The 16314-nt window shown below is 25.4% G+C and overlaps 1 protein-coding gene across 1 annotated transcript; it reads right to left on the minus strand.

The window, feature by feature from the left end:
- Nucleotides 1–658: 658 nt before the first annotated feature.
- Nucleotides 659–16314, minus strand: wap (DDB1 and CUL4 associated factor wap). Its single transcript, XM_016059203.4, has 8 exons — nucleotides 15925–16314; nucleotides 12965–13130; nucleotides 12603–12803; nucleotides 11230–11343; nucleotides 9239–9371; nucleotides 8258–8409; nucleotides 5505–5622; nucleotides 659–3970 (listed from the first exon to the last, which is right to left on the minus strand). Exons 2-8 carry the CDS (start codon nucleotides 13109–13111, stop codon nucleotides 3798–3800), a joined length of 1038 nt encoding a protein of 345 aa, XP_015914689.1. The 5' UTR covers nucleotides 13112–13130; nucleotides 15925–16314; the 3' UTR covers nucleotides 659–3797.

The following is a 16314-nucleotide window of genomic DNA, read 5'->3' on the forward strand; positions in this document are numbered from 1 at the left end:
CGTTGTTTCCCTCCTATTTCAGTGGTGGTATCTCTCAAGATCTGTGCGAGATACAAAAGCTTTCAGAAACTCTAAATGAATTTTGGCTATTCTATTTAGGTAACAGTTATTAATTTATTTATGATAGAGTGAGTATACCTTAAAAGCTATTATATCAAACACATTTTTGAAGTGTTTGATAACAAATTAGGACTTCACAATATCTTTAATAAATGCATGCAAACAGATTTAAAAAATGTTTATTTTTGAAAGAAAAAAAAATCCAAAAATTCTGGGTTTATTTGTCCTAGAAGAAACTTACATATCGCCCCCTTAAACATAATACAATATATATAAAGTAAAATTTTCTAATCACATAAAAAAAAACAATTAGAGAGCAATTAAATTAACCTTTTATCAAGACTTAACTATGACTAATCGTATTAACCAAAAAAAAAAATATTTTAAAGTTAATTTTAATTTTGTAAATAAAAGGCTTTAAAGAACTAGAGCACCTGTTTACTTTAACTAGTCTTTTTTTTAAATATATATATATTACTTCACACCATATCAGGCATTGATCATTTATACATAGTTCATTTTAATAAAAAAGTGGGGGAATTTTTTTTTAAACCAAATAATTTATGGAACAATTAATTTTTTTCATTTCTTTCACAACTTTTCAAAGCTAACAAAAGCATCTATTAGTGACATTAATGACCTACGGTAGGAAATAAAAACTACATAACATTAACAACCACATTTTCACTTCTCTAAATAAAATATCAAACATTTACAGTAAAACAAATAATTATATAAATACAAACAATACGGATTAGTAAATTTTATATTTCATTTTGTGCAACACTTTTGTAAATAGTTACAATTTAACTCGGGATCTGGGTTCTATGCTGCTGTGGATTACATAATTATATTAAAAAGTGTTGATATCTAAAAGATAAAAAATAAATTCACCTGAGTTATCTAATGTTATAGAACTCAACATCATAGACATCTATAAAAGTGTGCTGGTGTTTGAAATGGTCATATTTCAATGCGTACACGGTGCACATTACCACCTTTTTAACTTTTGAATGACAACAATTTTAGTCATAAAAGTGGTGTCCGAATATAGTAAAAAGTTTATGTGTCACACTTACAGCACCACTTAGAGGAAATAAGAGAACAACATATTATTTCAATAATTAAAGTCCCCTTGTAGACCCTTAAGACTAAGAAGAAAAATAAACAAATTTTATCATGCTTATAACAGACATAACGCTTGTTTAGTATAACTATGACATAACAAAATAATATCAGTTAAAAAAAAAAGTTAATTTACAAGTCCGGAAGCATAATTTTCTGAGCTAATCGGCAGAATCATCTTCTTAATTCAAGGTACGTTACTTCTCACAATATAAATTCTGTATTTTAAAGAAGACAATGACGATATTATAATAATAAAGAAAAGATTCTTTCTTCTTTCATTCACTGCAATTCCTTGCCACTTAGTTTTATAAAGGTATGGGGGAAAATATAAACAATGGGTCATCCCCACGGTGCTTAATTTTTTCATGTTGCACTGTTATAAGTCAGAAATAGGTGAAGCTAAAACATGCACATCATTCTGTTGAAATATAATGCAGACTACTCAATAATATTTCTATTTTTTCTGCATGCATTTAAGGGAATTCCTTTCCAGATAAATTGCTTATCACTGCCAGAGCTCTTTTGCAGATATATTGCCATATTATTCTCGCAGAATTTCTTAGCAAAAAATTAAAACCTCAGATGAATCTGCAGATGCTGAGACAATCTGCAGAGTTTCTGCTACCGAGATCACAAGGTATTTTCGATAAACAAAGTTTAAAAATTGAAAATAAAGATACCTTCTAATAAATAGTTGCTTTTTTTAAAATCCCCTATAGATAGTTTTATCATGTCAATATGCAAGAAATCCGGATTAAACAAATGCTCGTTTTTTTTCGTTACATTAACGTTTATTCAGTCCAAAATGATAATGTTCGACATTATAACTTTGTAATTCACTGCTTTTCCTTGTATCTCATACCTTTTTTGCGATAAAAATAATAAAATTCTACAACCGCCTAGGTCGTGCTGCAAGTGAAAAATCCTTTTACAACGTCTACAAACTACTTTTATAATTATATTTGCAGAAATGCATAAGTTAAAAGAGTGGTAACAGGCTTTAGTGGGCATCCTGCATATTTAAATTTGTACATGGGACAAATGTTTTTCTTGTACAAAAAGTTAAATGAATTTATTTATCATATGAGTATCAACTAACAGAGTCTATGCAGAGAGTTGACAGAATATTTTCACACATCTCAGGCTAGATAATTTGTTTATACAGAACAATTCAATGATATCCAGTACCATAATACAGTGACAATGAATATTTAAGGATAACAAATGTTTCCAAATATTCATTATCCATGATGATCTATATACAAGAAGAAAAAAAATCATACATTACAAACTAAATGCCTTGTAGATAAATATTACACAAACAGATTAAATTATAATTTAGAATGTTTTTAAAACTAAATTGAAAAAAAAAAAAAGATAACATACCGAAATTTGATAATAAGAAAAAGTAGAGTGGAATAAATTGTCTGGGTGTTATAGAAATAACATAAAAAGTAACAAGATTGTTATACATAACAATTTTATATTACAGTTCCTAAAACAAAAATATTTTTTATTAAAATCTTATAAAACAGAGAGGTAATTAAGATAGGATGTACTTTGTACTACAAAGGAATAAAGCTATACAACATGAATAAGCATGAAAAATGTCAAGAAACAGACACAGAATAGTTTTGGTTATATGTACAAGAACCTTCCCAATGGTGAAACAGAGAATACAGAAAATAAACAAGTATCAACAAGGAAAAATTAGTTTAAGCAACAGGGGAAGAACAAGCGTAAACAAAATAATCAAATGAAGAGAAGAAAAAAATAACAGATGAATGGAGGGGTGATAGAGTGTGATCCCCAGATGTACAATTAAATTTAATTATGGTTCAAAAACAATAATTAAATCAAAATAAATTTTTTAAGAAATCTATTTCAATTTTTACATCTTGCAGACCTGGAGTTTTTTTTTTATTTTTTTTATCAAACTTCTTTCTTCCACCTACCCTCACATTTTTGCAACTTATCTTCCTTCTTGTATTGGATTATATTGATCAAACTTGCTTCTACCATTTTACTATTGGTTAAATATCTTTTTTCTTTGTTGTTACTTGTTAGTCTCCTGTAATCTTCTGTCATTCTGTGTTTTGACACTAACAGAGTTTCTTGTTTATAGAACTGAAATTATTAAATGTCTGTTTTAGAGCCATTAGATGTGCTTAATTCATATTGTTTAGTTTCGCTGACATTTGTTTATTCTATATGCATATCAAGAAGAATCGATAACTAATCACTACGAAACTCTTATATAAAAATTATTATTTTAACTACATATAAGATTCTAGTAATTCATTTCAAGAATAAATTAATAATTGTTGAAAGAGTTTTTAAAAAAAGATATAGAAATTCAAAACTACAGTGAAAAAGCTATATCAAACGATATACATTTCGTCACTTTAAGAAATAAAACATTTCAAAATAAAAAATAATTTAAACCCACAAAGAAATGAACCCCTCTAAAAAAGCATAACACCAAATCTCTCTTATAAATTAAATCTAACACTAATAAAGATAGATCATATAAAATATGAATATAAAAATTCCAAGACAATTCAAGACAATTTATTCCACTTATTGATTATTTCCTAATGACTTGATTCCTATACCCTTAATATTTCTAAGCAATTATTATAACAAATAGCAATCCAATCTGGTTGGGTACAAGCCCATTGAATTTGATTTATTTCACCATCTGCAGTATAGGCTAAAATAGGATCTTCTATAGCTCTTGGCATTTGCTGTATATCCCATATTAATGCTTGATGATCATCAGCTGTAAATACAGGAATTGTTCATTAAAAAAAAATTCAAAAACTTTAACTAAATTATAAACTTAACCATTCAAGCAGGGTTCTCACTTAGAAAAAAATATTTAAGTAAATAAAACATTATAACATTTAATAGTATAATCATATATAAATATTTAAGCTTTTATAAAACTCATTAAAAAGATTTTTAAAAAAAAGTTTCCTGATTTTTTTTAATATTTTAATGTAGAAAGTGGCCATGTTCTAAGTTGTTAAATAATAGATAATAATAATTTAATACTCAACTGACATATAAAATTGTGTAAAAAATTAAATTGTAAAAAAATCTAACTATTTTAGAATTATAACAATTCATTACACTGTAATAAAGAGTAATTAGGATCAGAAATAAACTAAAAGAAATAAGGCTGGAAATCAGAAAAAGAATTATTGCTCATAATTGCTGTTACTCAGTTTAATACCATTATTTTTGTTGGTAGCTACACTTGTCACACATTTTAATGTTCTCTTTTTCTTCTACAGATTTGACGTGTACCATTTTTTCTTTTAATTATTACAATTTCTATTTAGAAATATAATTTATCTGAACTTTAAAAGAGTAAAAGATATCTTTTAAATCAATGTTTTTTCTTTTTTTTTGGTAACTGATTTTTAAATTTTATTTTCAGTGGTGCAGTGGTATGACAAGTGTCTTAAAAAATTTTTCTAAAAATAAAATAACAAAAATTTATCGAGCTAAACTAAGCAAAAACTACTTTTTTATTTAAATTTTTTTTTTTTAAAAATTAAATATTTTGTAATTAAATAGCATCCACAGCCTATTTTGGAAAGAATTATAAAAAAAAAATTTTTTTGAAAAACCCGAATTAGTATCATTTAATTAATTATTCTTATTAATAAAATTTACCTATTATTCCTTGTTTGGATTGCTTATTTATTTTTATATCTATAAGTTTTCAGGTTTATTTTTGAAATAGAAGTTTGAATTTCACCTTCGAAAATCATCAGTATCATTTAGTATCATTTAATTAATTATTCTTATTAATAAAATTTACCTATTATTCCTTGTTTGGATTGCTTATTTATTTTTAGATCTATAAGTTTTCAGGTTTATTTTTGAAATAGAAGTTTGAATTTCACCTTCGAAAATGACTTTAGTTCTTATTTGGTAACTTTAAATTATAAGTAAAATTTTCTAAATTAGAAGAAATATATAGTAATTCAATTAAATGTAAACGTTTTTGAAAAATACTTTTGAACTTTTTTTTTATTAAATAATAAAAAACCCTAATTTAAAAAAAAATTAGAAACAAGAACTTTAATTTCGGATCCTTAATTTAAAAATAATTTTATTCTTGTACATATAGTTAAAAAATGATTGTATAATAAGACTAAAAACACATCACACGACCTTGGACAAGCACCTATAATAACCCTTGGCTCCTCAACAGTAAAGAGTGCAATGCTGTCATAAAAGAGCTATTATAACATATTAACTTGCTGAAGTGTTCAGCCTTTAATATTTCAAGAGCATCTTACCAGCAGTGCAAATATGACAGGATGAGTGAGGCGCCCATGCAATTCCATTGACACAAGCACGATGATTGTTTAGACGTGCAACAGGGGCACACGGAGAACGTACATCCAGAATTATAACCTTAAATAAAAAATAATAATTGCAAAATCATATTCAATTATCTGTAATGAAAAACTAAAAAAAAAAAATATTACTTTAAAAACAAAAATTCAAACTACAAAAAAAATAAGAGCTTTATTTTAATAAACTTAAGGCATTTCTTCTACTGGCAACATTTGTCCAATAAAAATATTAATCTAAAGTAGTTGACACCAAATCTATTAACAAAAATTAGACAATTAACATGCATTAGACTATAACAACACAAAATTTTTATAACTGTATCTACTAAAGTTTAGTTACTACTTAGTATGAACAGTTAATAAAAATGTCCTTTTTAAAAAATAAAATATAAATATTTTATTTCCAAGCTTTAATACTTAAATTCACAAGGCTTTGCTCAAAATTAAATCTTCACCAGCAATAACTTGTCTGTTATAATTCAAATATTTCCTTTCCCAAAAGTATCTTATTTTATTTTAAAATAAGTAATGTAATGCGTTAGAAACTAATTGAAAATGCAAAAATTATTCAAAGATTATAGCTATCTTTATTTTGTTCAACCATTATCAATTCATTATAATTCAAATATTATAACCATCTTTGTCAAACATTATCAATTTGATGTAATACAAACTCTATAACCAACTTTATTTTCTTCAATTATAGTCAATCCAATATTACATAAAGGTCATAAACACTCTATTCTTCTTCAACCATTATCATACAAAGATCTCTAGAGCTGTGGAATCAGAATTTTGCAGGAGAGAGAGTCGGTGTCTAAAAAATTTGCCCAACTCTGGTTCGTTTGAAGTTCTCAGGCACTTACATTTAAAGAGGAAAAAGTTTTTTTTCAATCTTATGAAAGTTGAGATAAATACAGTTAAATTTAGATTCATCGTTCTCACATCTATCGTTTTCCCAAATGTATCACTTGTTTTGACAGTCTCTTTACAAATGCTATTCTTATAATGTTAATAAAATCTGTTGAGATTGTTTTGGTAACCAGCAGGTTTCCATGTCCCGCATTAAGAAATTCATCCAATATTTTTTTTCTTTAAAAAAAAAAGCTATTTTGGATTAAAAAGAAAAACAGAAATGTCTGAAACTAATGATGAAGAAAATTGTAATTGATTACAATTTGGTAAAAACATCCAAAACATAACATTTGATGCTTATGCATCAGTTGACGAAAATGTTGAAACTTTGTTCATTTCAAGAAATAGTTACAGATAGCAAAGTGATCCAGATGAAGAGGAAGAAACGGAATGACAACCAATCTCAACATCAGTGGAAGCCCTCAAAACCTTTGTAACAATGAGGAACTTTCTGTATTCACTCGAACTTACAAAAAAAGAACACAAACTGATACAGATGTCAAAAATTTATTGTTTGTGCTAAGAAAATTCTTTTCTCAAATCAAAATTTCAACAATTTTAAGTAAATAAATGTGTTTATGCAGCCTACTTTTGCATTCTAATTATTTTTACAGCTAGTACATAGTTTTTTTCCAATTAAAATTTTTTATACTTGTTGTAAACATATTAATTTTTATATCCATTCCTTGATATTTTAGGTTGACCCATTTAATTGATTAATTGGTTGAAAAATTTATTGTTTGTGCTAAGAAAATTCTTTTCTCAAATCAAAATTTCAACAATTTTAAGTAAATAAATGTGTTTATGCAGCCTACTTTTGCATTCTAATTATTTTTACAGCTAGTACATAGTTTTTTTCCAATTAAAATTTTTTATACTTGTTGTAAACATATTAATTTTTATATCCATTCCTTGATATTTTAGGTTGACCCGCATTTATCCTTTTCCCATATCTATTGTTCACGATGAATGATCCTATAAAAAATGATCAATTGAGGTTCTATTTATTTATGATTATGGGAACAAAAATATTACACAAATAAATATTATGACAATTATTTAAATTACAATTTATTGCAAACTTAATTTATCACACTTGAACATTTTTGGATGTTCTTGACTGATTTAGTGAATCATTGACTTGATTGAATAATAATAATAATAAATAACTTTATTAGAAAGTTATCTATTGATTCATAAGTTCAAAAATTAAATGTGTTTAAATAAGATAAAAGTTTAATTAAATAAGATGTGCAAATTAATGCAAAATATCTGCCAACATTGGAGAAATTAAATAACAGAGATTTTACTAGCAATTAAAGATTTACATTCAAAAAAGAAATTCAAAATTAGAAATAATATAAGCACTTACATTTAGCAAAGTAAAAAATATGTATGTAAATCTTAATCTAAAGAAGATTTCTTTAAACCATTATTTATAATTACTTAAATTATTAACACTCAACAAACTGCAGTACTGGCAATACCACTATCTGTTGAGGAAGAAGAGAAATATTTTTGCCTTCAGCATATATTTTATCGCCAATTTTTTAAATTTCTTCAACAAATACAGAGAAATTTAAGAACATAAAGGTAAACAGGAGATAGTTAAAAAATACAGGGGCCGTCATTAAAAAATAGGAGACAAGCCAGGTATGATACAATGTATCATTTGAAACATAACATTTGCAATAAAAATAAACATTTGAACATAAATTTACTTATCACAATCACAAAAAAACAAGATACTAATAGCAAAAACAAAGCAATATTCTTACTTCAGAAGCATCCATAGCAAACGTTGCTAAATAATTAGGATCCTGTTTATTCCATGCAAGTCTTAACAAAGGGTGATGTTGTGGATCTTCATAAATTATAGTAGAATGCTCCAAATGTCTCAAATCAAACATCCTGACAGATCCATCAGCGCCTACAATAATAAAACATGTTATGGTATTAAAATTATTTAGTTTTTTATGGTATTATAATTTACATAATTGAAACATTTAATTTGGTTAAGTTATTAATGTTACTCAGCAACCCTTACATTAGTCATAGGTGCCAACACAAAGAAAAGTTTAGTAAATTTTACAAAATAATATACACATGGTTGCAAAATATCCCATTTATTTTTTGTAGAGGGAATTTCAGTGTTTTTTTTATCATCAATAAAATACAAAAACTTTATTTCATTAATAACTATAGATGAAAACACTAAAAAAAAAAAAAAAAAACATTTTCATTTATGGTTGACATTAAATGGTCTTGAATTCAAAAAGATTTCACTACATTTAATACACATATTTATCAATTCATAATTTTGAATATTTGATTCATTTAAATACTTTGATATTATTTAGTTAGTTTAATAAAGAACTGTTAATTTTTTTCTTTTAAAAAAAAGCTTCAATCTGATTACTCTAAATATGAGATTTATTTCATTATTTATCATATAACTTATTCAAATGTACATGCAAAAAAAATAAAATAAATTATTAAAATATCTAATTGCATAAGAGTTTTCCCAATTTCAGGAAACTTTCTGAATTTTAGGAAATGTTCTAAAATTATCAAAGCAAAGTAAGCTAGCAAAATTCACCACTCAACTTTGCATTATTCTATTTATTTAGTCATTCAGTTATTCAATCCTAACCAGTAATCAAGTTATCGAATCAGTTGTAAAAATGAATTATTTCAATTTTAACCCAGTAAACATTTTTCAGCTAAATTAAATAAAATTATTTTACTACCATACTCACCAACACTAGCAAACATATCCTTTCCCCCTCCAGCACGACTAAAAGCAATGTCATATACCTCCTTGTCATGTGCTATCAATTGAGTTTTAACGTGACCATTGACCAAATTCACTCGACCAATTGACTGTCCTGTCTTTAAAAAATATACATTGGTAAATAATAACTAGGGCTAATATAGAAATACATCCTCAATTTACAATTTTCAAACTGATTTAAAAGTTTCTTTAAGCAAAATTTATAATCAGCAATTAATAATGTAGCAATAAAAGTCTGGTTAGATCATTATTTTTAATTACTGATAACTATTGCAAGAATTTTTAATTTTACAATAGGTGACCTTGTGTTTTGAATAATAATGGTTAAGTCTTGATTTTCTAAAAATATTGCAGCTAAACAAAATAGGGATTAGGCATTAAACCAAGAAGAATCTATTTTATGGAGTTATTTAATTAGTACAAGCTACGTAATAGGCAGAATTTCCCAATAATTAAATATAAGTGGCTCTGGAACTTTTTTTCAAAGTTTATATTACATTAGTAACTACTTACTAAATTAAAATATTGTAATTTACTCTGGTATTGTTTACCACATAAATAATATTTATTTTGTCATATCAGTATATTTTTATTTTTTAACTTTATTGCAGATTCAAGTATAAGTTTGGTAACAAATTGCATTGATTTAATTTTAATATGGCGTTGTTTTTCAATTAAGTATTGAATTACATTCAATATGGCATAGTTTTTAAATTAATTAATAATTGTTAATTAGATGAGTTGTATTATATTAATTTAATCACTACCTCTTTAAGTAATTCATGTGAGCAAATATGAGTAATTAGATTCTGGTTTTTTAAACTTAACCATTTTTAAATATCTTATGTTCACAATACATAAATAATTGTTACTATTATTCATAAAAACAATTGTACTTATTTTGAAAAATTGATAATTACTTGGATTAATTATTAATTTAATTTAATCATTTTATGTTTAACTTATTCTCATCTTCACAATTTTATTTCTTTTTTTGTAGGCAGAAAAATTTTGAAGCTTATTTTTCATAGCTCCCGCTCACATTTAAAATTCGTTTCTCATGGGGATGTCCGTGTACTTGTACTAGCCCACTAATTCAGAATTCCTCTCAACATGTTAAACCCACTGTCATTAGCTTGTTAAAATCTGCTAATGCTTAACACCTAACATGACACGCTGTTTGTTATCTTTAAATAACTAGCTCTTGTGTATGCATAATTTGAAGGTTTAAGAATATTCTATTTGTGGTTAAACTCATGTAGCTTTTTTTACCGTCAAGTTTTACAAGCTAAACTTTTTTACTTAAATATTATTCAACTCAGAAGCATTCCTATGTCAATCAATAATGTATTCTCGCCAATCTTACACCATGTTTAAAAGGTAATGTTTTTGCTTCAATCTTGTCACTTACGTTTTTTTCAACTCCTTAAGTTTTTTTTTTTTCTTTGTAACACACAGTTGAAGCTTTGTATAAATTGTTTGTGTTCCCATGTATGGCAACATGTTTTTTTGGTAAGCAAAGTTGTCTTCTTTATTGGAAAACATATCTTTTGTTTACTTGAAAAACATATCTTTGGAAAACATATCTTTTGTGTGAATGAATAAATGCAAATTTTCTGAAGTAAAATGCTTTTCATGTTATTGAAATTATCAACTTTCAGTGTAGGTGTGTTCATAGATGTTTGAAGCGTGAGTAAGGCTAATTTTTTTGTGAATATGTTTTTTTTTCAGAAAAAAGTATTCTCAATTGTACCTAGGTATTTGCTAATAGCAATTATTAATATGAACAATTGTGATGTTTACATCCAAATTCTTTAAATTTTTAAAAACTAACTGTTCTTTAATATATCGGTCGATTAAAAAAAATTTTTCCTAAGATAATTTAATAATTTACTTTTCACTTCACTATACTTACAAATTAAATAAATCAAACATATATACAGTAAATAAATTTACTTCAAGTCCCCAAATTGTGCAGGTTGTATCAATGCTAGATGTACCAAGTAAATTTGGTTCAACTTCATTCCAGTCAAACGATGTTAATGGTGCACAAAAATCAGAGTTTTTATTCTAAAAAGAAATATACATATGTATAAATTATAATCATTTCAATAAATAGAACATTTCTAAAAATAGAACACACATTAATGTTTAAAAGAAATTTAATATCTTCTTAAACCTTTAAAAAGACAACATCTGAATGAAGCAATTATAACAAAATGTTTTAACAATTATGTTACGTTATTTATAAAGTAGCTTTCAATTATTAAAAATAATTTATCTAAATATAAAATTATTCCTTAAATATTTTAATTATTTCAGAATTAAATTTTACCTGTTAGTAATAAAAATTAAACATAGGACGTAGAAAAATAAACTTAATGATTTTGAAAAAAAATTGTACTTTTCATTGGTAATATTAAATTAATGAATAGCAAAGCAATAAAGCCATTAAAACTAATATGTTGCAGTGAAAAAAATAATTTTATGGATTCAAATAAATATTATATATCAATTGAAAAGAAACCATCGTACAAAAAACAAAAATTGTTAGTAAGAAATTCCATCATAAACAATATTGTCAATTTCCAAGGTCAAGAAAAATATGGCGAAAATCGGAGAGTGCTCACATTGTAGCAATCCTGAAAGGACAGAAATTTGGTCCTCTTTCTCCCACATACTTTATATTTTTACTCATCCTAATTTACTTAGGGGCTTCTCGAAAATTATGCTTGAGGACAGATTTAGTTCTCTTCAGAATGTCATTTTATTAAAAATTCTCAGAAATTATCAGATTTTCAATATTGAAAAGGAATTTCTTTTTTCATGAAGTAGAAAAAAATAGATATTTTTCAGGTGGATTCAAAAAGGCAATGCTCTCTTTAACAAACAGGAAGAATTTTTTATTTTCTAAAAAATAAATATTAAAAAAAAAAAAAAAAAAAAAAAAAAAATACTGAATTTAATTTTTAAATGCTGTAGTTTAATTTTTAAATGCTGTAGTTTGATTTTTCAAATAGTTTTAAAATGTAGAGTATGGTTTAAAAAAAAAACTGAATTTTTATAAACAAAACACTCTTAGTAAAGTTGTAAGTTATTCTAATTTTCTGAATGGATGGTAAGCATTAATTCTAAACATTTTAAATAAAGAAAATTAATATTCGTATATTCTAAATATTTCAATTAAATCTACAATTTTATGCTCCGTAAAAATTTAAAAAAAAAGTAATAATAATTCAGCTAGAGAAATTACATTAAAAAAATATATATATCATATAAAAGCCTTCTATTTTTAATTGAAGCTCTTCTAAACAGATAAAATTATTTACATTGTTTAATAAACATTCTAATCTGGTCTCCGTTTCTCCAGCTCGCCATACTCTGAGGTAATCTCCACTGGTCGCAAGAAGGTCAGGACATATTCCTTTACTATCAGGTACCCACATAATCTTTGTTGTTGGATATGGATGATCAAAAGTACTTTTTGCTGTAAACTCAGATGTTTCTTCATCTAATGAAACTAGTTGTACCTATTTGATCCAATGAAAAGTTAATAATTATCTGTAAATATAATTTATAGCAGTAAAATTCGCTAGAAGTTGTATAACATTTATTAAACGTTTTTGCTTTCATTTTATCAATTACATTAATTATTAATAATTTCAACATAATGAGAAATATTGTTGCGAACCTTATTATTATATTCTTCTATAAAACTTCCCAGTGCCAATCTGAAGCGCTTGTCAGGACGAACACTCCAGTTCATACTATAAACAGTCCATGGAGCTTCATATTTATATATTTCCTTCCTCTTGGGAGGAGCCGAATGTACGGCCATTTTGATTTCTTGTTATTGCCTGAAATTATAATTTTTTCAAAATATACTTTATTATATATAATATGTTAATTATATTATACCAATTTATAAAAATTAATTTTTAATTATGAAATTCTAGAAATCTTAATACAAATTGATGTCGTAAATTTGTTATAGTTTTATACCGTATCAACAATGATATTCAAATTTATTGATCATCATAAAATTTGTTTTTGATGACTTTTTTTTAAAACACTTTTTATAAAATTGACATTCATGAAGCAAAATTTATTTTAAAGGTCATTTATAATGCAATTAAGGACATTATAACTCAGGGTTTAAGCTGAGTCTAAAAATTCATTAGCAAAAAAGCTAAAATCTGAAAAAAAGTTTCAGCAAAATGCTAAAATGCCATTAGGCTTATAAAATTACTTTATATCAAACAAGTACTGTAAGTTATCTGACAAAGAATAGCTTAATGTACAAGAATATCAAAAAGAATACCTATAACAAAAAAAAACACATTTATTATTTATCAAAACATTTTGGTTTATAATTAACAATCTTCCTTTCTTTCATGTTTGCCCATTTTACAAATGCTTCTTGAAAGTTAAATGCACTTTCAGGGCCCTCAATATTAATCATTAACAAATTGTTTACATGGTTGATTAACAACCTGTTTCGAATATTAGTTTTAATCAAATTAAGGCAGCTAAAGCCCCTTTCACAGTCAACAGTGTGCAGTGGTGTTGTTGCACAATACTCTATAACAGAAGTTATTAATGGGTACTGTTCAGACTCATATTCTAGCCATTTTTGTTGATCGCTATGCTTCATCTCGTTTGATCAAGTTTTTTTTGTGAACGCTAGCGTCATGGTTCTTCTTGCGAAAGATATTTAGATTTTTTCTCCTTCTTGTTTGATCAAGTTTTTTTCATGGATGTTAATGTCATAGTTTTTCGCGGGAGTTTTTTTTAAAATGGAATTTAGTAAAATCCTTTAGCAAAAATGCGAAAATGCTTTGTTGAATTTTAGCATTTTTGAGGGGTCTTTTCGCATTTTTCGAAAAAAGCTACCGTAGCGGAAACCCTGTTATAACTAACTACATAATTTATAAAAAAATACTGTAAAACAATTAATAATATATATATATATTTTTAGATTCTTGAAAGTAACAAATAATTCACAGCTTTTTTTAAATTATATTGCGAGCCATGAAGAAATTCACTGCTTTTTTTAAATTATATTGCGAACCATGAAGAAATACATAGCAATTCATTTTACAGATATAGTGTGACAAATTTAATTTAAGAAACATTAAAAAATGAGAAAACTTTAATCAGATCAAATTAAGATTTTAAAATCAATCAATGCAATTATTACAGTTTCTCCATTAGACACATACTTTTTTGAAAAAAAGAAACATAATTTATTGTGATGTAAAAACAAATCAAAGCTTTTCTAGTTAAATAAATGAAAAAGTTTGATTAAAAAAATATTAAATACTAGACAAAAGTAATTAAAATGAATAATTTCATGGTTACTTTTGTTACATGTAGTGTGGTACTGCACATTGATTTGTTTTTGCTTTTCATTTTAAATTGAACAATTTTTAGCAGAATATCAAAGAATGTATGCTTTTCATATTTATGCAAAAAAAAAAAAAAAAAAAAAAAACTTGGTAAATTTTTGATAGCTTTATAGAATGGTGAAATTAAAACACGTTATTCTGGTTACCTGAGAAGGACATGAAGAAATAATAAATTTACATAAATGATTCCTATTATAAAAATTATAAACTAAAATCTTTTTATTTTATGTTCAAGAAAGAAAAGTGAACTTATTAAATAACAGTAATTTTCAACTTTTTCATATTCTTTTTGCTCAATTTTTAGGCCAGTTCCTGTTGGCTAGCAGGATCATTATGTTTATGAAGTCATAATAATAATAATTACAATAAAAATAGCTATTACAAAATAATAATTTTTACATTAAAAAAATACTTAAAACAACATATGTTTAGCTTCATACTGTTAGTCATTCATACACTTTATATGTAAGTAATATGTGAAAAAGAAAATTAAAAACCAAAAATACCTATCGTTTTAAGCAGCACAAAAACCTTTAGAAATCACATTTATTTAATTAGTAATTAACAAAAATCGACCAATAAATAACAACATTCAATGAAAGTAAAAAGGGGAAAAGCAAAATTCTGAGGGTTATCAAGATTCACTTTAGTCATAACAAATTTATAAAACAGAAAAAGGAACACTAAAACAAATTTAAGTTTCTAAAATTATTAAGAAAACACCTTTTATTGTAAACATTGGTGACAGTAATACTGAGGGGAAAGTAAGATTTTGACAAATATGAAATTTTATAGTAAACTAGATTTAATTATTTTAAAATAAAAGTGATTTTCTCCGAAACAATGAAACCAATGCAGAGGGAAAAACAACATTTTGACAGTTATCAAATTATATAATAAACAAGCTTTAGTTCATATTAGACACATATAAATGGTATACATATCACTGACTTAGATATATGCAAACATATAAGTGATCATAGAAGGACAAATGATCTTATTAAAAAAAATAGGTTTTTATTCTACTACAAGTTCTCTATAATGAACTGTATGCTTAAACTATGGATCAAGTAATTAATACTATTAATTCCACAAAAATAAATTTAACACAGATAAATTAGATATCTTTTTGTAAATCTATTCTTTTTCCATTAGTGATAATATATAGGTCATCGTAAAAAAAGCAAACAGTATAGCTCAAAATGTCTAAAGTATAACTAAAAGTATCATGTCGGCAACTTACAACTTCAAAAGAATCTAAAATCAATTACACATAACAAAGAAGAACTATCAAATAATAGCTGTTCCTCTTTTAATATATCACAATATTTATATTTTGAAACAAAAATGCTCGGATTAAATCATTATTGACAAATTATTTATAAAAATTTTCAGTTGTAAACAATCACAATCGCTTGAGAGAAGACGGCATTAATAAAGGTTGCCATTAAATATTACTTTATCGATAGATTGTTAAACAAAGTTCACTGAATTATTTTCTTAAAGACTCCAGTTTAACTTAATTAAACGGTAAAAAAATTTTAAGACTGTCGTAAAATATTTTCTGGAAATAGTTTTGTTTCTTAAAATTGTTAGCTAAGTCTTTGTTTGTGTGCTAACTATGTCGTCTTTT

The sequence above is a fragment of the Parasteatoda tepidariorum genome, chromosome 1 (genome assembly GCF_982258835.1).
Source record: "Parasteatoda tepidariorum strain Cologne lab strain chromosome 1, Ptep-v5.0, whole genome shotgun sequence".
NCBI lineage: Eukaryota > Metazoa > Arthropoda > Arachnida > Araneae > Theridiidae > Parasteatoda > Parasteatoda tepidariorum.

Coding starts and splice junctions, on each gene's coding strand:
- wap (XM_016059203.4), bottom strand. CDS start 13,111: ATGGCCGTACATTCGGCTCCTCCCAAGAGGAAGGAAATATATAAATAT. Junction 12,804..12,964: donor TAGAAGAATATAATAATAAG/GTTCGCAACAAT, acceptor TGGATCAAATAG/GTACAACTAGTTTCATTAGA. Junction 9,372..11,229: donor GCACAATTTGGGGACTTGAA/GTAAATTTATTT, acceptor TATTTTTTAAAG/ACAGGACAGTCAATTGGTCG.